Source organism: Procambarus clarkii, chromosome 71 (assembly GCF_040958095.1).
Source record: "Procambarus clarkii isolate CNS0578487 chromosome 71, FALCON_Pclarkii_2.0, whole genome shotgun sequence".
Classification (NCBI taxonomy): Eukaryota; Metazoa; Arthropoda; class Malacostraca; order Decapoda; family Cambaridae; genus Procambarus; species Procambarus clarkii.
Window position 1 is genome coordinate 11,189,314 of NC_091220.1, and position 22,593 is coordinate 11,211,906.

General features: G+C 46.8%; 1 protein-coding gene across 3 annotated transcripts in view; it reads left to right on the plus strand.

Annotated features, from left to right (window-relative positions):
- Positions 1 to 22,593, plus strand: part of LOC123745525 (uncharacterized) — a 66,817-nt gene that overhangs the window by 29,968 nt on the left and 14,256 nt on the right. For all 3 annotated transcript variants that reach the window (XR_011224269.1, XR_011224270.1, XM_045726120.2), the window contains 4 exons: positions 2,370 to 2,438; positions 8,443 to 8,473; positions 12,921 to 13,284; positions 21,557 to 21,654. Coding sequence is in view for 1 of the 3 variants with exons in the window: in XM_045726120.2 (XP_045582076.2) it covers positions 2,370 to 2,438; positions 8,443 to 8,473; positions 12,921 to 13,284; positions 21,557 to 21,654 (562 nt within the window). In the remaining 2 variants the exon portion in view is untranslated. The remainder of the gene's footprint in view (positions 1 to 2,369; positions 2,439 to 8,442; positions 8,474 to 12,920; positions 13,285 to 21,556; positions 21,655 to 22,593) is intronic.

Genomic DNA, 22,593 nt, shown 5'->3' on the forward strand with positions numbered 1-22,593 from the left:
TTGTTAATAATTGTCGTGCTGGTGTTAGCAGAGCCGATTGAGATAGAGAAATTTTTTTTATCATAAGTTGCATTCATAAAGGTTTAACCACTGCACTGCTCTGCATTATAGTATGACATACCCCCCCCCCCCCCCCCCCGTGGTGTGCCAAAAAAAATTCTGTCCAAAAAATTATTTTTTGTTATACAGTACTTTTGAAATACAGTCTCTGATCACGGGAAACTAAAAAAAAAATTGTATGTGATTTACTTTAGCCATGATAGAGCTGAGAAGTTGAGTAAATTATGGGGGCTGAGTGATGCAGCGGCAGTTGCTGCGAATATAACGTTACACAATTACATGTATTTTGATGTTTATCATTCGTTTCTCTGATTATTTGCTGTAATATTATTCAAAAGTATGGAATTTATATAGTTCAATATGTGGAACATCTATATGCACAAAATATATATATATATATGTGTTCGTATGTGTGACATATATATTATATTTTACGATCAATCAACAGTGGTTTTGCCGTTATTACACTATATACAGTGGAACCTATATACTGTACAGTGGAGTTACGAGCGATTCGAGTAATGAGTAAGCCACTCGCAGAAGATTGATGAGCTTTTGCTCGATTAACGAGCAAACCATATGGTGCTTCCTAGCGTTCCGGCTTGTTCTTGGACGCCTCTGACGAGTGTTGTTGTTTCGCAAGACGAGCATTTCACATGACGAGCTCGGTGCCGAAATGGATTAAATTCATTAATTGAGGCGCCACTGTACACACTTTTCATTAAATATACCTATCTACATATGTGTTTACCATAACTAACCACTACGTTGTTATGGTGAGGCCAAAAAAGAGTGAGCTGCCACACACTCGGCCAGCCCTCTCTCACTCCTTCAACCCCTAACTCGCCAACATTACTCCTCCCACAATACTGTTTGTGTATTTATTATACTATTTACACATGTTATATACAAGTATCTACAAGTTTTATTCACCATAACTATTCAACTCCGGCTCCGGCTGGCCGAGTAGACAGCACGTTGGACACGTGATCCTGTGGTCCCAGGTTCGATCCCGGGCGCCGGCGAGAAACGATGGGCAGAGTTTCTTTCACCCTATGCCCTTGTTACCTAGCAGTAAAAAGGTATCTGGGAGTTAGTCAGCTGTCATGGGCTGCTTCCTGGAGGTGGAGGCCTGGTCGAGGACCGGGCCACGGGGACACTAAAGCCCCGAAATCAACTCAAGATATGACAGTCACAAACCAGCCAACAGATGACACTAGGAGACGATGCTATTTTTCTCGCCAAAATGGCTCCTCCCAACATACTTCTTTTGCTGGTATTGCACTCTATACACACATTACATATAAATATCTACATGTTTTATTCACCATAACTGTACAACTAAACTGGTATGGTGTCCAAATAACATAGTGGCAACAAAAAACTGCATAACAAATCACACAGCAGCCAGCAGATGACACAAGATGTCGCCATCTCTCCCTCCCTCCCTCCCTCACCAAGATTACTCCTCCCACCATACTATGCTGATTTTCACCACAATCCTGCTATTATGAAAATCCTGGTTACTAAATCCTGTAAATGAATAAGTTTCCACACGTTTATTTTGTAAAGGAACATGAGAAGTCGTTTGAATATTCTTAGATGGATGAAATAATAGCAGTGTCTTGTGGCTAGCGCTGTGAACAGCTTGAACAGCATTAATTCAATGATATCTGAACACTGCACACTGTCTTTATCACAGTCAGGCTGTTCTGTAATATTATCATGGCTAAATAATACCAATTACATATATATTTTGAGATTTTTTGGCAATGCTGTGGTCACAAACTGAACAGCAGTGCTGTTAGCTCATGTTGCGTGCGCCAGCTTTAGTTGCTCACTCAGTACTGAGGCTTTCACACCCGGGATTGTTGCCCATGATTTTGTTTTAAATGGTGTCTATTTATGAGAGCCCTGAGAAAGCTGATATGAACCCCGTGTAGCCGTGGGTGTTTTGAATGCTACGGTATTCTTACAAGCGCCCTGAGGTGCATTGTACACTAGCGCCCTGAGGCGCATTGTAAACTGGCGCCCTGAGGCGCATTGTACACTAGCGCCCTGAGGCGCATTGTACACTAGCACCTCAAGACACGTTGCGCAGTGCAGTGGTTAAGGCTATAGTATGAAACTAATATTTGTAGTTTAGGATGTGACACATCATATAGAGTACTCACGAATTCTCCTGGTTATACCTTCAACTCTATATTTCATCTCTTTCATTATTTTTTAAATATGTTTAGTAACCAATGTTTGACAAATTTTGTTAACTAATTATTGTGAATAAAAGACCTTGCTTTCATTGTTTTCAGCTTTGCTTTGCAATAATGAATGCGAAGAAATCCCTGGAGATTCACTGCAGTGGTATGAAGCATTTAAAGGTAACAAAACACAACTTATTGACCAACAGTACTTTGTTTTTATGATACAGACATGCTGTACTTTGAGCTGCCATTTGTACAGACTTTGTAATAAATTACAGTTTGAGAATTGGTGTATTATCAAGGTTGATATCTTGTCGGGGTCAAAAAGTGTTAATTCTAGAAAAATGTAAACATTATGAAAGGAGTAGGAGAAAAATGATAAATGTACAACCATTTATGAATCAAAGAGATTTGATTTGATTTGATTTATTATGACTTGAGATGTTTGAAATTATAGGGTTGTAAATACGGAGTACTTACATGTTACATTGAGAAGTGAGGGTGTAGCAGCAAGGCTGTGGTTATGCGCTACCACCAACTTTTTGCCTTATGACATTCAGTAAATGTTGCATATTTATAAATATGATTATAAATATGCATGCATTTACTGAAAATTTAATATTATTGCCATAGAAATTTTCAGCAGGGATTTGTACGTTGTGAAAGCTTCTCCAGAACAACGCTGTCTCTGGTTAGCACTGGATGTGAGAATTTGTGGAAATATAATTCATATAGCAAATGCAGTCAAAAGGCAAATGTGGAATAGGAAAGGGCAAAATAAAATAAAGCTGAGAGTTTGATGATAATGCAAATACAGTATTTAATATTCACTAAAACAATAACAACTAACTGACTTAGTATGAAGAAATGTGAGGAAGATATGCTAAATGATGGCATTATGTATTTGTTGGTTCCCTTGAGTTGGTTATGAGGTGTACAATTCCTTGTTACATTTAGGCGGTCATTCCACAGTTTGGGATCCTTTATTTACATGGCATTTCTGTTGTGGTCGAGTCATGCTCTTGTGACACGAGTTAGATCTTTGTTACCCGGATGGTATCCACGGGTGGTGTCCACGGGTGGTATCCACGGGTGGTATCCACGGGTGGTGTCCACGGGTGGTATCCACGGGTGGTGTCCACGGGTGGTGTCCACGGGTGGTATCCACGGGTGGTATCCACGGGTGGTATCCACGGGTGGTATCCACGGGTGGTGTCCACGGGTGGTATCCACGGGTGGTGTCCACGGGTGGTATCCACGGGTGGTGTCCACGGGTGGTGTCCACGGGTGGTATCCACGGGTGGTATCCACGGGTGGTATCCACGGGTGGTATCCACGGGTGGTATCCACGGGTGGTATCCACGGGTGGTGTCCACGGGTGGTGTCCACGGGTGGTATCCACGGGTGGTGTCCACGGGTGGTATCCACGGGTGGTGTCCACGGGTGGTATCCACGGGTGGTGTCCACGGGTGGTATCCACGGGTGGTGTCCACGGGTGGTATCCACGGGTGGTGTCCACGGGTGGTGTCCACGGGTGGTGTCCACGGGTGGTATCCACGGGTGGTATCCACGGGTGGTGTCCACGGGTGGTATCCACGGGTGGTGTCCACGGGTGGTATCCACGGGTGGTGTCCACGGGTGGTATCCACGGGTGGTATCCACGGGTGGTGTCCACGGGTGGTGTCCACGGGTGGTGTCCACGGGTGGTATCCACGGGTGGTATCCACGGGTGGTATCCACGGGTGGTGTCCACGGGTGGTATCCACGGGTGGTGTCCACGGGTGGTATCCACGGGTGGTGTCCACGGGTGGTATCCACGGGTGGTATCCACGGGTGGTGTCCACGGGTGGTATCCACAGGTGGTGTCCACGGGTGGTATCCACGGGTGGTGTCCACGGGTGGTATCCACGGGTGGTATCCACGGGTGGTATCCACGGGTGGTATCCACGGGTGGTATCCACGGGTGGTATCCACGGGTGGTGTCCACGGGTGGTGTCCACGGGTGGTATCCACGGGTGGTATCCACGGGTGGTATCCACGGGTGGTGTCCACGGGTGGTATCCACGGGTGGTGTCCACGGGTGGTGTCCACGGGTGGTGTCCACGGGTGGTGTCCACGGGTGGTGTCCACGGGTGGTATCCACGGGTGGTATCCACGGGTGGTGTCCACGGGTGGTGTCCACGGGTGGTATCCACGGGTGGTATCCACGGGTGGTGTCCACGGGTGGTGTCCACGGGTGGTGTCCACGGGTGGTGTCCACGGGTGGTGTCCACGGGTGGTGTCCACGGGTGGTATCCACGGGTGGTATCCACGGGTGGTGTCCACGGGTGGTGTCCACGGGTGGTGTCCACGGGTGGTATCCACGGGTGGTGTTGCAGCCCACCAAGATGTGAGGTCAGGATTGGCAATACACTCCAGTGTTTTATAGATATAGAGTATACTTGAATGTGTGTATCAAGTGCTTCTATATTTATATTTACTATTTTATTATGTTGTACATTTACTGAAGACAATAAACAAGGTGCATTTGGGGAGCCTCTTTAAACTGACGGAAATTGGAACATGGACGTAGGTGGAAGCTAAAAATGCAAACGAGTCTAATAAATATAAGGAAATACTCTTATGTGTGCTCAGCAAGTTGATATGACAAAAAACTGGAAATGCCATAAAGTTTATGTAAAAAGTACTTGGTACAACAAGGCAAATAGTTGTTTAAAGACCAAGATCTAACTTCATAGTTAGACAAGTATTGTTAGGTAATCATGGCGAGTATCATCGCCATTGCACGGCGAGTGGGACCGTGGCCACCTGCACGGCGAGTGGGACCGTGGCCGCCTGCACGGCGAGTGGGATCGTGGCCGCCTGCACGGCGAGTGGGATCGTGGCCGCCTGCACGGCGAGTGGGATCGTGGCCACCTGCACGGCGAGTGGGGCCGTGGCCACCTGCACGGCGAGTGGGGCCGTGGCCACCTGCACGGCGAGTGGGACCGTGGCCACCTGCACGGCGAGTGGGACCGTGGCCGCCTGCACGGCGAGTGGGACCGTGGCCACCTGCACGGCGAGTGGGACCGTGGCCGCCTGCACGGCGAGTGGGACCGTGGCCACCTGCACGGCGAGTGGGACCGTGGCCACCTGCACGGCGAGTGGGACCGTGGCCACCTGCACGGCGAGTGGGACCGTGGCCACCTGCACGGCGAGTGGGACCGTGGCCACCTGCACGGCGAGTGGGACCGTGGCCACCTGCACGGCGAGTGGGACCGTGGCCACCTGCACGGCGAGTGGGACCGTGGCCACCTGCACGGCGAGTGGGACCGTGGCCACCTGCACGGCGAGTGGGACCGTGGCCACCTGCACGGCGAGTGGGACCGTGGCCACCTGCACGGCGAGTGGGACCGTGGCCACCTGCACGGCGAGTGGGACCGTGGCCACCTGCACGGCGAGTGGGACCGTGGCCACCTGCACGGCGAGTGGGACCGTGGCCACCTGCACGGCGAGTGGGACCGTGGCCACCTGCACGGCGAGTGGGACCGTGGCCACCTGCACGGCGAGTGGGACCGTGGCCACCTGCACGGCGAGTGGGACCGTGGCCACCTGCACGGCGAGTGGGACCGTGGCCACCTGCACGGCGAGTGGGACCGTGGCCACCTGCACGGCGAGTGGGACCGTGGCCACCTGCACGGCGAGTGGGACCGTGGCCACCTGCACGGCGAGTGGGACCGTGGCCACCTGCACGGCGAGTGGGACCGTGGCCACCTGCACGGCGAGTGGGACCGTGGCCACCTGCACGGCGAGTGGGACCGTGGCCACCTGCACGGCGAGTGGGACCGTGGCCACCTGCACGGCGAGTGGGACCGTGGCCACCTGCACGGCGAGTGGGACCGTGGCCACCTGCACGGCGAGTGGGACCGTGGCCACCTGCACGGCGAGTGGGACCGTGGCCACCTGCACGGCGAGTGGGACCGTGGCCACCTGCACGGCGAGTGGGACCGTGGCCACCTGCACGGCGAGTGGGACCGTGGCCACCTGCACGGCGAGTGGGACCGTGGCCACCTGCACGGCGAGTGGGACCGTGGCCACCTGCACGGCGAGTGGGACCGTGGCCACCTGCACGGCGAGTGGGACCGTGGCCACCTGCACGGCGAGTGGGACCGTGGCCACCTGCACGGCGAGTGGGACCGTGGCCACCTGCACGGCGAGTGGGACCGTGGCCACCTGCATTGGATCTTCCCAATGTGGTATGGGAAATGGCATCAAAAGATGAATTATTGAATTTGGAAACTAGTGGAAGGCTGTATGCAGGCGATGAGTCACAATAACGTGGCTTAAACACTAGAAGGTGAAGGGACGACGACGTTTCGGTCCGTCCTGGACCTTTCTCAAGTCGATTCTCAATGGACTTGAGAATAGTCCAGGACGATCCGAAACATCGTCGTCCCTTCACCTTCTAGTGTGTGGTCTGGTCAACAAGGAAGGCTGTAAGTTAATTAAGGTTAAGGTTTGATAAAGACAAGATTGCCAGTACAGTATTGGAAGTAGTGTACTTGTGAGAGGTAGGCTAATGGCCCTAATGTAACTCGTGTGACGTTTGAGTTGTTCTTAAGATATCCTCTCATTTTCTCTGAATATAATATGTTGAGACAGTTAAATTCTTCCTTATTCCATTAAAATGCAATAAGAAAAAATTTAATTAAATTTCTGATCAATAAAAATTAAGTTACCTCGATGGCATGTACAGTGTAATTTTACGAAATTTTAACAAACTTACAGTAATTTTTGTGTAAAAATTACTGTAAATTTGTAGTTACTCTGGATAGTAAAAATTATTACTATGGATGGTAGTACCTATAGTTACAATGGATGGTAGTACAAAATGCACATGGACTATTGCATGAGCACACGTAACCCCCAAACTAGGGGCACTGGTGGCGGAGTGGACAGCACGCTTGATACGTAGTCCTGTGGACCAGGATTCGATTCCCAGTGGAGGCGTAAACAAATGGGCAGTTTCTTTCAATCTGATGCTCCTGTTACCTAGCAGTAAAGAGGTACCTGGGAGTTAGACAGCTGTTACAGGCTGCTTTCTGGGGGTCTATGTGGGGGGGAGGGAATTGGTTAGTAGTTAGTATCAGTTGATTGACAGTTGAGAGGCGAGCCAAAAGAGCAGAGCTCAACCCCCGCAAGCACAACTAGGTGAATACATTTTATTGGATTTTTGTTGAAGGGCTGAGGAAGAAGGCAACAACCAAATTAACTTTTCCTAGACATAGTATAGTATAGTATATAGTATTAAATTAACTCTAAAATTGCACATGTTTTGCCTAGCATTGTATATTTAACCTAGATTAGGTTCATTGTCACCTTGTTCCATTTTAGTACCATTTAATGTTTCATTAGTAAAAAAAATGTGAAATTTTTAGAGGGTACAACAGTCAATTTATTTACATCCCATTCATAGTAGTTATCTAGGGTCTATTTTTTGGGGGGATGGGGGTTTTCCTTATCTACCATCAATTGGGGTTAGGTACCCAAAAAGGTAGGCATAATAAAACAAACCCCACATGGTAATAAAAGTACAAAGTTAAACCGAACCGAGAGGCAGAACTCCCTCTAATCCCAAGGAAACGAGCAAATGTCACGCTCCACTGCCGCACTGCTTGTCCATGCCGCCCTCCCCTCCGCTCCCCTCCCCTTCTTGTGCCGGCTACCCAGCACTCCAGTTCGTTAGCTAATATATATATAATATATATATATATAATATATATATATATAATATATATATATATAATATATATATATATAATATATATATATATAATATATATATATATAATATATATATATATATAATATATATATATATAATATATATATATATAATATATATATATATATATATATATATATATATATATATATATATATATATATATATATAATATGAGTGTGCTATGTGTAAATCACATTTCATGACTTCTTTAATGAAGAATATTTAAAATGTGTTTGTTGTGAATTGATTTGTAAATATAAATACAAGTCATTAAAACTATCTCTTGTAATGCCAGCTATGAAAAGATTGGGCATGAAGATGTGTTGTGTTTACCTGTTCATAAAACTCTTGTGTATTATGCATAGTTTTAATTGAGTTTTTCAGTTTGTTTAATTTTATATTTTTTTCTTGCAGAAAAAGCAAATGTGGGAGCAGACTAGTAAGGGTGAGTGATATTGTAGTAATTCAAGTTGACTATGATTGGGTGAGAGTATGTGTACATTTTGTGACATGTCTCCCTCATCTTGATCTATTTCACTCAGTTTCTGACACGTGGTAAGCTATCACCTCCTTCAAATGTCATTAGATTTAGCTCTGCCGATTCTTACAGTTCGTCTTGCTTATATATGGTACATACCTTGGAACTCTTTTTGTCGTTTATCAAGTGTGGGTTCCATGTTTTGGAGGACGAGTGCTGTGGAGAGACTGTGGATCGCGCAAAAGGGAAAGCAACGAAGAGAAAGGAAGCGCAGGCCCCTCAGAAAGTAAAGGAAGTACCTAAGCAAACATTAGTTGTGGGAGATTCCCAGATAAGGTATTTGGATAGAACGTTTTGTGCTAGAGATAGGGGGAACAGGTTAAGGGTTTGCTATCCCGGAGCTGGCATTGGTGATATTATAAACAACATGAATGATATTATGGCTGGTAATGGGAACAATCCCATTATTTGCATTAGCGTGGGAGGAAATGATGTTGGTCGAGTCAGGAGTGAGGAACTGATTCAGAGGTATAAAACAGCCATAGAGTTAGTTAGGAGCAAGGGAGGAATCCCGATCATATGTGGCATTCTTCCAAGAAAGGGAGTGGGAAATGAATGGATATCGAGGGCACTTGGTGTCAATTGCCGGCTGGAAAGATATTGCAAATCAAATGCAATATCTTTCATTGACAACTGGGAACACTTCTATGGAAGAAATGAAATGTATGCTCGTGGTGGGGTGCATCTATCGAGAGCTGGGGTTGTTGCTGTTGCGAACTCGCTAGAAGAGTGGTTAGAGGTGTTTGTTTGGGTTTAAACTGTTAGTAGATAGAGGTATGGGAATTGATTTGGAGGAAGGAGGTAATAAAAGTATGTGTTTGTGGGAGAAAGGAATTGGCAAAACGATCAGGGAAAGAGAAGGTCCGCAAAATAACAATTCACTTAGGGTATATTACACTAACAGTAGAAGTCTAAGAAATAAAATTAACGAATTAAATGCTCTTGTCTGCACAGAAAAAATAGATATTATTGCACTTACCGAAACGTGGATGAATGTAGAAAATAGAGAACTATTAGCTGAATATCAAATATATGGATTTAAACTATTTCACACAGATAGATATATTAGACGAGGAGGTGGAGTAGCCATATATGTTAGGGACAATTTGAAATGTAGTCTCAAAGAGGGAATCAAAACAGAGCCACACACAGAAACTATTTGGATTGAATTAAACGAAAAAGCTAATAATATTATAATAGGAGTAATATATAGGCCACCAAATTTAGACAGAATGGAAGCAAAGCATCTATGGGATGAAATATCTAGAGCATCTAGATCTAACAGTATTTATGTCATGGGTGACTTTAATTTTAGCGGAATAAACTGGTTGAACAAAACAGGGAATAGTGAAGCAGAAGATTTTCTAGAATTAATTGACGATTGCTTTCTTACGCAACACATTAAGGAACCAACACGGGAAAATAATATTTTAGATTTAGTGTTAACTAACAGGGAAACGCAAATTAATGACATCGAAATAGGGAGTGAGCTAGGGAGCAGTGATCACAAAGAAATCAGATTTAGCATAGAATGGAATAGACCAGTGGGAGAAAGTTCTGTTAAAGTGCCAGATTTTCGAAAAGCTGATTTTAATAGCCTAAGAAATTTTTTGGGTCAAATTGATTGGAAAGGCTTGGGTATGGGGTGTGGGCAGGTCTTGGAGCGAGACATGAACCCAGCGATAGGTGACTTAAATGGGGATTTCGATGTGGATTCAATATATAACTTATTTAAGAATATTCTAAACAAAGCACAGGAACGTAGTATACCATACAAATTGAATAGATCGTATACTAATGACCCAAAGTGGATAACAAAGAATTTGAAGAACCTTATAGGTAAAAAGAGAGCTTGGTACAAAAGGATTAAAAATGGGGAGGTCACTTTAGAACAGGAATTCGTACAACTGGTTAGAAATGTTAAAAAAGAGATAAGGAAAGCAAAAAGAAACTATGAAGTTCGCATAGCAGGGCAAGCAAAGACAAATCCTAAAGGGTTTTTTCAGTTATATCGTACTAAGACTAGGGAAAGGATAGGTCCATTAAAAACTGAGACAGGTCAAATAACAGATAGTGATGAAGAGATGAGTAGTATTTTTAATAAATATTTTGTATCTGTATTTACTAAAGAGGAACTTAACAATATGCCTTCAGCCGAACAAGTCTATGTGGGTGGGGACGAGGACAGGTTGACGAGTTTAGCAGTTACCAGGGAGGATGTTCTTAAACAAATAGTAAAACTCAAACCAAACAAATCCCCAGGGCCGGATGAAGTGTTTGCTAGGGTGCTTAAAGAATGCAAAGAGGAGCTTTGTGACCCACTGTCAATCATATTTAATAAATCAATAGAGTCAGGCAGAGTGCCAGAGTTTTGGAAAGTTGCTAATGTGATACCAGTTTTTAAGAAAGGAGATAGATCACTTGCGTCTAACTATCGACCAATTAGCCTAACGTCTATTGTGGGAAAGTTACTCGAATCTATAATAGCAAATAAAATTCGTCTTCATCTTGAAAAACATAAATTAATAATTGAGTCGCAACATGGTTTTATAAATGGCCGTTCATGTTTAACAAATTTGTTATCTTTTTATTCTAGCATTGTTGAGGCAGTTGATAGTGGTAAGGATTGCGATGTTGTATACCTTGACTTTAGCAAAGCTTTTGATACAGTGCCACATGAAAGACTGATTAAAAAAATAGAGTCTCATGGTATTGGGGGTGCTATATTAAGCTGGATTAGGGCATGGCTATACCAAAGGAAACAGAGAGTTAGTATAAATGGAATCAAGTCAGAGTGGGAAAATGTTGTAAGTGGAGTGCCTCAAGGCTCTGTCCTGGGACCTCTGTTGTTTATAATATATATAAATGATTTAGATTCAGGTTTGAGTAGCAACATTTGCAAATTTGCCGATGATACGAAAATCGGTAGGGAAATTAATTCGGAGGAGGACTCACTATCACTTCAAGTTGATCTAGATAGGGTTTTGAAATGGTCAAAGGATTGGCAGATGCAGTTTAATGCTGATAAATGTAAAGTTCTGAGGTTAGGTAATGATGATAGAGTTACAAGATACGAGCTAGATGGTGTTGTGATTGCGAAGTCGGATTGCGAAAGGGATCTGGGAGTTATGATTAGTAAGAATTTAAAACAAAAGGATCAATGCATAAATGTTCGTAATAAGGCAAATCGGACACTTGGATTTATTAATCGCAGCGTTAGTAACAAGACACCTGGTGTGGTTCTCAAGCTATATCTTGCTCTAGTTAGGCCCCATTTAGATTATGCAGTTCAGTTTTGGTCGCCATATTATAGAATGGATATAAATTCACTTGAACGTGTCCAGCGTAGGATGACTAAGTTAATTCCCCAAATTAGAAATCTTTCATATGAAGAAAGATTAACAAAGCTTAAGTTGCATTCACTGGAAAGGCGAAGAGTTAGGGGTGACATGATAGAGGTTTACAAGTGGATGAATGGACATAACCGGGGGGATATTAATAGGGTATTAAAAGTATCAACACAGGACAGAACACGAAACAATGGATATAAATTGGATAAGTTTAGATTTAGGAAAGACTTGGGTAAATACTGGTTCAGTAACAGGGTTGTTGATTTGTGGAACCAATTGCCGCGTAACATTGTGGAGGTGGGGTCCCTCGATTGTTTCAAGCACGGGTTGGACAAGTATATGAGTGGGATTGGGTGGTTATAGAATAGGAGCTGCCTCGTATGGGCCAATAGGCCTTCTGCAGTTACCTTTGTTCTTATGTTCTTATGTTCATGGTGAAGCTAACAAACTGTATACAATATTCTGAAGGATTCCTTGCTTGGGTTCGTTAAAGACATCATTATGTTTGCTAGTTTTGCATAGATTACCTATGTTCATGTTTGTTTTCATGTAATATTAAGAATTCTGTTAGATGTAACCCCATATAAGGTTCTTCTGGAGACCTACCTGGGGAAGGAGTATATTTTTAAATACTGTCTTGTACCCTGAAAGTGGGAGGGAGGTTATGAAGATGGCAGATCCACCATACAACTGGGGCAAACCCTCTGCTGTGATGACCATAAACATTACAGTATAAAACAATCAAGCTTGCTCTCCAAAGTGTGTTTGGCCACAATATCTTGTATTCATTACAGCACCCCGTGCCCACTCTTCCCCTCCCCCCTCCCCCCGTACACACTGCAGCACTATGTTCATATACTAAGTGTGGTTTGTGATATACCAGCTGGCCTTCTATATCCACTCTAAATCATTTGTATTTCAACGTTACCACTGTGTAAATATGAATTATATCTGAATTACTGAAAGTAAAAATATTGTACTGATGTAAAGATGTTTGTTTGCAGATATTAGTGACATCACGAAGTTTACAGCTGTTGGGAGAGAACCAGCTGCTGCCCCTCCTGCCCAACATGCTGCCCCTCCTGCCCAACATGCTGCCCCTCCTGCCCAACATGCTGCCCCTCCTGCCCAACATGCTGCCCCTCCTGCCCAACATGCTGCCCCTCCTGCCCAACATGCTGCCCCTCCTGCCCAACGTGCTGCCCCTCCTGCCCAACGTGCTGCCCCTCCTGCCCAACGTGCTGCCCCTCCTGCCCAACGTGCTGCCCCTCCTGCCCAACGTGCTGCCCCTCATGCCCAACGTGCTGCCCCTCCTGCCCCTCCTGCTGCTCCTGCCCAACATTCCCCTTCTCCTCCTCCTCCATACAGGTATTGCTGCTTACTGTATTGTTACCCATTCCATTATTTAGAGGAGAGTAGCTTGTGAGCACACCACTCGCGCACATTGCTGATATTCTCTTCACTAATTTAACCCCTGTATTGCTCTCACTAATTTTCATGACAACCACTGTTTAAAAGAAAAGGTATCTAAATTTTTTTTCTTTTCTTTTCCGCCCAGTCGTCTCCTTGGAGCTATCAAACTGATATTAGTTACCGTATATTAGTCTGGGCTTCGGTCACATGGAGTTCTGCCTACCAGGAACCTTGAGTCAGAACCTGGTACCCTCAGAGAAGTGCAGGGAACAATGACCTATGAAAACTCCACTCTTTGAGAGTATATACATGTCTGCCATCAATCGAGATTAGGCACCCAGATTGGTAGGTGCCCTAAAACAGACCCCAACTGGTAGAAAATTGCAATCCAAGACTGAACAGGGCCCTATAATTCTTCCCAAGGAAAACAGGGTATAATGCAAATGGTCATCAAACCGAAGTGCTGCTTGTCGAGCGGCAAAATTACAAGCACCTCCTGGTGGAAGTGCTCACTTCACTACTCCACCCTTTCCCCATAGGTGGGGCTCCTGCCCACCCGAGCCAGCCGCCTGCTCACCAGTTTGTCGACTAAATCCGGCTGGGGCTGATGTCTCCTCTGGCATCATTTTTCTGTCAGGATTTTACCCTTGTGGTGTGCCTGCTGTGTGTTAGGGCATTGGCCAGGAGTACAGGTACTTCAAGTTCCTGGTGAATTGGAGGAAGGAATTTGGAGGAATTTGGTTCTGTTCCAGGTTTGGACTTGGCTGGGCCTAGTTTGGGTTTCTCGGACGGCATCAGTGTGTCTCCCTCCTGGGGCATTGCTCCGGCTGCAGTCCTGCTGCGGTAAGATACCTTGCTGATTCAATCTACTCTTCCGCCTTCATGTCTGGTATTTTTGACGTGTATGTATCACCACTTGTATGGTGATCAGGTGGGTTCTCTCATGGTGTCACACCTGCAGTCTTTTTCTTGGTGACAGTATGAAGTCTCTTTGCATTTTTTTTGCCACTTCCTTTCTCTTTTTAGGTTGCACTCTGTTTCTGTTGGTGTTTTTGTCTTTCCTTTCTTGGCTGTTTCAGGGCCGACATCTTATTCCGAATACTGTCACCTTTTATCATGTAGTGCTGGCAGAGCCGCTCCAACTTGCGTTTGGGGTGGATGTCACTTCCGCTCCGTTCTGTAAGCTTTCTCCTGGGTTTTTCCTCTGGCCTCCTCATGCATTGCCTGAGCCTTCCTGGTGTTTGGACCGGGTGCTCTCTTTTCTTTTTTCTCCTCGGTTTGTTGTGGCCCCTTTGGTCCAAGATTGTTTTCAGGAGGCTTTGTTTTTGTTGGCTTTGGCCTCTGGTGATTAGGTCGGTGAGCTTCATACCCTCCTCCAACCCAAGAGTTTTTGCTCTTTTGGTTCTGGTGGATGTTTTGTTCGCGTGCAGCAGTCTCCTTCTTTTCTGGCAAAGAATGAGACTGGGGGAAGCCTCCGGAGGGGTCTGTGTGTTTTTGATGCTTGATTGCTCAAGCCAAGGGTGCATCATATTTTGTGTCCAGTTGCAGAGCTCTCCACCATTATCTGCGCGCTTCGGGTTCTATGTCCGAGGACCCGCTTTGGGTTGATCAGATTTCCCTAGTTTCCTGTTTCAGGGCTCTGGTCTCTCAGGTTGTCCGCAGGGTTATCAAAGTTTAGCCAACCTGCGATCTCTCAGGTCGTCCACAGGGTTATCAAGTTTAGCCAGCCAGCAGTCTCAGGTCATCCACAGGGTTATCAAGTTTAGCCAGCCTGCGATCTCTCAGGTCGTCCACAGGGTTATCAAGTTTAGCCAGCCTGCAGTCTCTCGGGTCATCCACAGGGTTATCAAGTTTAGCCAGCCTGCGATCTCTCAGGTCGTCCACAGGGTTATCAAGTTTAGCCAGCCTGCAGTCTCTCGGGTCATCCACAGGGTTATCAAGTTTAGCCAGCCTGCAGTCTCTCGGGTCGTCCACAGGGTTATCAAGTTTAGCCAGCCTGCGGTCTACCCTCATGCCCATGATGTTCGGAAGTTTGTGGCCCTTGCTGCTGTGTTTGGGAACATGTCTTGGGCTGACATTCAGGCACGAGGGTTTTGGAGGTTGAACAGCGTCCTGGCTGCCCATTTCTCTTGAACATTCCAGGCCCTCAGCGGTCTTGTGTGGCCTTGGGCTGTCAGTTGCAGCCAGTTGTCCCGTCTTCGTCATGAGGCATGCTGTGCTGCCGCTGACGCGCCGCCCGCGAGCGGTTTGATGACGAATTGCTTGTTGCCTTGTTTTTCTTGGGGGGGAGTTCTTGGACCCTGTTTGGTCTTGGGTTGCAATTTTCTACCAGTTGGGGTCTGTTTTGGGGTGCCTACCTTTCTGGGTGCCTAATCCCAGTTGATGGCAGACATGAATATATTCTCAAAGAGCAGAGTTTTCATAAGCCATTGCTCCCTGCGCCTCTAAGGGAAGCAGGTTCTGGCTCTTGGTTCCCTGTAGGCAGAACTCCATGTGACTGAAGCCCCAGATTAATATAACTAATATCAGTCTGATAGCTCCAGGAAACTGACAGGGCTCACCCCGGAAAATAGTGTTTCATTACATTCAACACTGGTTTTTTCTGGAGGGAGCCCCTTCGGCTCCCCGGTGTTATCCGGGCTGATATGAATGTTTTAGTCCCTGGCATCAGTTAAAGCGAATGGAGTTCTTAGGCCTACCGGGGGACCACAAGCCAGAACCTGACCTCCTCGTAGAGGCACAAGGAGCAATGGCCTATAGAAACCCCCATTTGGTGTCTCCCATTGACCGAGTCAGGCACCCGAAAGATAGGCATTCCAAAACAAAACTTATCTGGTTAAAATATTGCTACTGAAAACCAAACTGTTGGATAGAACTCCCCCAAACTAAATGAGCAAACGAGCATGACGTCACAACCATCACCACGTCGCTGTGTGCGCAGCTCCCCCCCCTCCCAGAAAGTGGAAGGGGAGCCCCAGATCCCCACGCTAGCTATCCACACCTTCAGTTCTGTGGCTGATGTTAAACCTGGCGTTCGTGCGACTCTGGCTCCAGATCTGTTCGTGCTGTGCCTTGTGGTGTGGTCCTGTCTTCTAGGGGTGTGTGAGCCAAGAGTATTTTCACCAGTACTCGGGCTGCATGCGCCTAGGGCTACCTTCCTTAGGTGCCCTTTATGTACTGCCCTTGTGGCTTGGGTTATCATCCACAAGTCACTTGGGACCTAACTCCGTCGTGGTCTTTTGTGGCTTGGTGATTGCCCGCCTTTGAAGTTGTCTCGGGTTTTTCATGCTCTCCTGTTTGCCTCTGCGTAGAAGGTAGCTTCGTCACTGGTAGGGGCGCAAGGTACGTTGCACGAAGTTTTCACCATATAACAGTGGCTGGCTCTGTTCTGCCTGGGTGGTTGTGCTCTTGCAGGGTTTTTATTTTCTTGTTTTCCTGCCTGGTGGGGTCTACCCCTTGGTGTTGGTACCTCTTTATTTATATTGGTGATCCTCCACTAGGTCCCGTGAGTGTACACGTCCTGGGGGTTCAGCTTTTAGCAGTTTGTTTAGTAGTTGGGGCGGTAAATAATAGTACCTTGCCTGGGCTTCCCTTAACAGAGCATCTGAGGGCTCTGGAAACCCCCACTGGGGCTCAGTGGTCTGATGGATGTATCCCTTGGGTCCCACTTCACTTCGTGCGAGTTTGAAGGTTGCTCTGTCCCCTTGTCTCAGGGTGACAATCACCTGTTCTGCCTCCGTCATGCTGCCTGTTGGGTCAGTGACACCTTCGACCCGGAGTCCTGTGAGTGGTGTTCCTTGCATGTACTCTGCTTCACCCAATCCTCTGATCTTGATATTCGGGTGCAGGCAGCTTCGGTGTTGCATGTGCGTTATAAGTTGCTGCAGCGCACTAAGTTGCTTCGGTTGCTCACCCGAATGCCCTGGGACTGCCCCATTTTGGATATAGGGACCCGGACTTGGGGGGTGTTAGTTGCTTCGGCTTTGGTTTCGTCTGCCCCCCCTTGTCCTTCCCCTGCTGTTGTTTGTCCTGTTCCCCCCTTCCTCCCTGCTTCTGGCTCCAAAACGTCTGAGGGTTTTGGAGTTGGGGCAGGTTTTAGTTGGTGGTGAGACTCTGACAGTTTCAGGGGATGCCCCTTCCAGTGTGACGACGAAGGCATTCGAGTCTGTTCCTCCAGCCAGTTCTTCTGGGTCTGACCAGTGGGCCCCCTTCTTTCTTGCTTTTGTGGTGGACTCTGCCTTTTCTTTTGAGGCAGAGGGTTTGGAGGACGGCTCGGCCCCGGGGCCTGGTGTGGAGGTTCCCTGGTCAGGGAAGGAGCTGACTTTGGGGGCTTGGGTCTTGTGTCTTGTTTGACCGCACTTGGGTTTTGGTTCCCTCTGAGCAGAGCTTGTTGTTACAGGGAGTGGGGTTTTCTTATCCTCCCGCCCTATATGAGTTTGATATGGGGTCAGCTCTTGCTGGGATTCGATTCTGGGTTCCCTTGGGTTCTTTGGTCTCGTCTTATCAGAGGTTTTCGGCCTCCCGCATCCCACCTCATGAGGTGCAGGAGGCCCTTGCTGCTTACCTCCGGCATGACTTGGATTACGCCTCGATAATGAATCCTTCCTCTTTCGAGTTCATTTCTTCTTTTCCTTAATGGGTGCGTTTCGAGGTTCTGGGTCATCATGATTTGGCAGACTGTCCTATCTTTTTGTTGGGGGCGTGGCATGCGTTCTGTCGATCCTGCACGCTTCAGTGGCGAGAGGCTATTATACCAAATAATATTCACATGGAAAATACTGGAGGGCCAGGTCCCAAATCTACACAGTAAAATAACAACGTATTGGAAAAAAAAAAATGGAAGAAAATGCAGAATAGAACCAGTGAAGAGCAGAGGTGCCATAGGCACAATCAGAGAACACTGTATAAACATCAAAGGTCTGCGGTTATTCAACGTCCTCCCAGCGACTATAAGAAATATTGCCGGAACTACCGTGGACATCTTCAAGAGAAAACTAGATTATTTTCTAACAAAAAAATAAAAAAGTGCCAGGTCAACCGGGCTGTGGTGGGTATGTGGGCCTGCGGCCTGCTCTAAGCAACAGCCTGGTGGACCAAGCTCTCACAAGTCAAGCTTGGCCTTGGACCAAGCTTGGGGAGTAGACGAACTCCCAGAACCCCATCAAGCAGGCCCATACCATTGTTCAGGTTGACCTGGGGGACAAGTTTGAATGCCTCAATGCATGTTTGACCGCCCCTCTCCTTCCGAGGGATGTCAACTAGGTACAGCTTCACGTACAGGTTCCATCCCTTTCGGTGACTGGTTGCTAAGGACTTGCGTGCCCGTGGCCATTTGATTTCGGTCCTGCATTTCTTTTTCCTTCTCGATTTGTCTTCAAACTGGCTTGAGGAGGACGTAGAGGTGCTTGGTATTGATACTGGGTCTGGTGCGCTGGTCTCGGCTGTGCAGGCATCGGTTGCCCTATTACAGCGATTTGCGGCAATCCTGCGGAGGTGTGTCTGTTATTTGCTTTTCGTCTCGCGTGCCATCAGGCAGTGCTCGCACAGTCTTTGGAATCCGCTTGGGCCCTAGCTCTTAGATTTTCTTCACCTTTTTGTCCTTTCCTGTTTGCAGTCTGCCTGCAGATACTGCAGGCAGCTTCTTCTAGTTGTCGTCCCATGTCGGACTTGTAGGTTCTCCAGGGGTGGGAGGGGTGTGTGGGTTCTTCCTGGAAGAGTCGGTTGTGGTAGGCCAGTGGTGCCAGTTTCTGAGCTGGCACAGCCTTCAGAGCTGGCAACGTCTGGTCGGTGCGGTGATCACTCTACTCGTTGGTCGGCTTTTTGTAGGGGGCCAACTCTACTCGCCGGTCGACCGGCGAGTAGAGTTGGCCCCAGACAGGTGTCTCGGTGTCTCTGGTATTTGTGGGTGGAGGGGAGGTAGTGTCTTGTCTAGACACAGGCTTCTGAGCATATATTATTGTTGTTGATTTTGTATACTTGAGTATGCAGATATGTTGTTGAATAGGTGGTAAAAGAATAGACAGGATCTCCTTGCTTAAGCAAGAGATTACCATAACACATGCTCTACCTGGGTCGTGGTGGCGCGTCTCTTAGGGGTTCGGGTTCTGGCCTACCTCGACGGCTGGCTGGTGTGGGCTCCCAACCAGTTTGCATATCTGCTCGATGTGAGGTCATCAGGGTCGATGCCTTCAGGCAGGACTGGTCGAGGTGGGGTTACCTGTACCTCTTAACCCCCGGTTCTGCTGTTGCTCCAGGTTGTGGCTTGCTTGGGGACTTACCAAAGGAGAGTGACCTCTTGGACCCTTGGTGGCCGGCCCAGCCTTGGTTTCAGGCGCTGCTTGTTTGGTGTCTGAACCTGAGGGTCTTCCCACAGCTTTCATCTTCTCAGTTTTCTCCTCTTTCAGCAGATCGGGCCAGTCCTTTACGTAGCTGGTTCGATCTCCTCAAGTCTTCGTGTCTGGTCTTTCTGATGCAGGTCTTATCACCATTTGTATGGTGAGCAGGTGGCTTTATTGATGGTGTCCCACCTGCGTGCTTCGGCTCAGCAGCAGTATGAAGTTTCCTGGCGGTCATTTTTTTATTGCTTGTCCCTCCATAGGTTCCCCTCTGTTTCGGATTGGGTTGTCTTGTCCTTCCTTTTTTGGTTGTTTCAAGACAGTCATCATATGCCGAATACTGTCTCCTCGTATCGTACGCTGCTACCGGAACCGCTTCAGCTTGCATTTGGGGTGGATGATACTTCTGCTCCATTCCGCAAGCTGTCCTGTGCGTTTCACCTCCGGCCTGCTCATGTGCCACCTGTGCCGTCCTGGTCGTTGGACCGGGCAGTGTCTTTTCTTTCTTCTCCTCGGTTTGTGGTGGCCCCTTCGGTTCAAGATTGTTACAAGCCTCTGGGAGTTGGGTTGGGGAGGTTCATGCTCTTCTCAGGCTCAGAGGTTTCTGCTCTTTTGGTCCAGGTGGTTGGTTTGTTCGTTTGCCACTGTCTCCCTTTCTGGCGAAGAATGACCGCTGGTTCCTGAGGGGTGCTTGGGCTGTTGATGCTTGGTTGGTTCAGTAGGGAATGTATCATGTGTTGTGTCCAGTTGCGTCTCTTTGCCATTACTTGTGCACCACGGCCTTGGTGGTCGGGGATGCGCTTTGGGTACACCCGGTTTCCCTTCTTCCCTCTTCCAGGGTTCGGGTCTCCCAGGTCGTCCGCAGGGTTATTTAATCCAGCCAGTCTGTAGTCTATCCTCGTGCCCGAGATGTTTGTAAGTTTGCTGCCATCTTCGGTAAGATGCCTTGGGCTGACATTCGGGCACGAGGTTTTTGCAGGTTGAACAGGGTCCTGGCCACTCGCTACCCAGTTAATGTTCCTGGCCCTGGTCGGGCATGTGTCGCATTGGGTCGGCGGTTGCAGCCAGTTGTCTCGACTTCAAGTGAGTGGCGAGCGGCAACCACCTCCTGGGTCAGAAACTCTTGTTTTTATCTTTGGTTAAGTAGCTCCGGGGAGCCGAAGGGGCTGCCCCCCAGAAAAACCAGCATTGAATGTAATGAAACGCCATTTTCTTGGTGAGACCTGGAGGCTCCCCGGCAACCCTCCTTCCCTCCCGGTCAGGAGGGAGGGAGCCTCAGAACTAACGGGTTGGATAGCCGGCGCATGGGGTCTGGGGCTTCCCCTTCCCCCTCCCAGGGAAGGGGGAAGCTGCGCAGACAGCAGAGCGTTGAGGGTTGTGACGTCATGCTCGTTTTTTATTTAGGGAGTTCTGTCCAGCAGTTTGGCTTTCAGTAGCAAAATTTTCACCAGAATATGAATTTGTTTTGCGGCACCTACCTTTCTGGGTGCCTGACCCAGTCGATGGCAGACATAGAATGTTTCCACCCACACGAGAGTTTCTAGAGGCCATTGCTTCTCGTGCCTCTCTGAGGGGGCCAGATTCTGGCTCGTAGTCCCCGGTAGGCCTAGAACACCATTCGCTTTGTTTGATACCAGGGTCTAATACATTCATATCAGCACGGATATCTTCGGGGCGCCTTCGAGGCGCCTCCAGGTCTCACCCAGAAAATGGCATTTCATTATATTCAATGCTGGTTTTTTAAGAATATTCATCATATTCATCATATTTTTATATTGAGCTGTACTGATGAGAGATTCAGAATACACCCCTTGGTTGGTAGTGATTGAATCATAACTAGTATCGGATAAGATTACACTTCTGTTCATTAACCTGTTTACTTGTTTTCTTAGGGGTGATGCTGGAGATCGTGGTTACTCTAGACCTGCATATGATAGGGATAGAGGTCATTATAATGATGACCTGTATGATCGAAGATCTTCAGATAGAGGTAATGTATTCTGCTTTATTTAGTATTGTTATATTTCTTTCACTGTTCTCATATTACAAACACTAGCATACTTCTCTCAGCAAGCACATTGGTAATTAAACTAGTATACAATTTCATCATTTGCCCTGTTCCGTGCATAGTTATGCTCATCATTATATGTTCAATATACATTAGTAATACATAACTTTCATTTCATAAATCTTCATTTACATCCATTTTAACCCAATCAGATCACCCATTACAATAATCCTAAAACTTTTAGATATCACACCAATATCATTTTCAAAGCTAGCAAGAAATCCCATTATGCATTCTCAATTCTTTCATCACCTGTCTTGTATGTTCACAATCTTTGGCACTTTTCCAGCTATAACTTGAACACGCCCAGTTTTTTGTTAAATTGGGCATCTGCCATATTTTCTTCACAATGCTTCCTTGCACTCTTGTTGTGTTTAGAGAGGATCCTTTTCTTTTGGGGATAAATGCCCATTTACCTCTATCTTCTGAGTCTTAACCTCACCTCACTTTTCTTGTGTGTGTGTTTTAATGCTCCTGGTCTCATATGTTCTCAATTTGATGTGTTAGGAAGCCGCATATGTTTTGTCTCACGTTCAAGGGGTCTACCAGCTCAAACACGTTAGACTTGGTCTTGTGGTGCTGTATACACATTTGGCTCTAACAAGACATCGCCTGTTTTCACACAGTCACTCGCTCCCAGTCTTTCCACTCTCATTGTGTACTTCATACATTCTCTTTCACCGATCGTCTATAATAATATAATACAGTACTGCTAGCTATTATGTTATTTAATTAGCATCAATTCAGGGGGCATAATACCTCACCTAAACTATTTACCAAACTTGTTCTTGTACTTATTTTAATGTTAATTTCAAATTTCCTTAAACTTAATTTAGGGTGTTGATTTAATCATATATATGC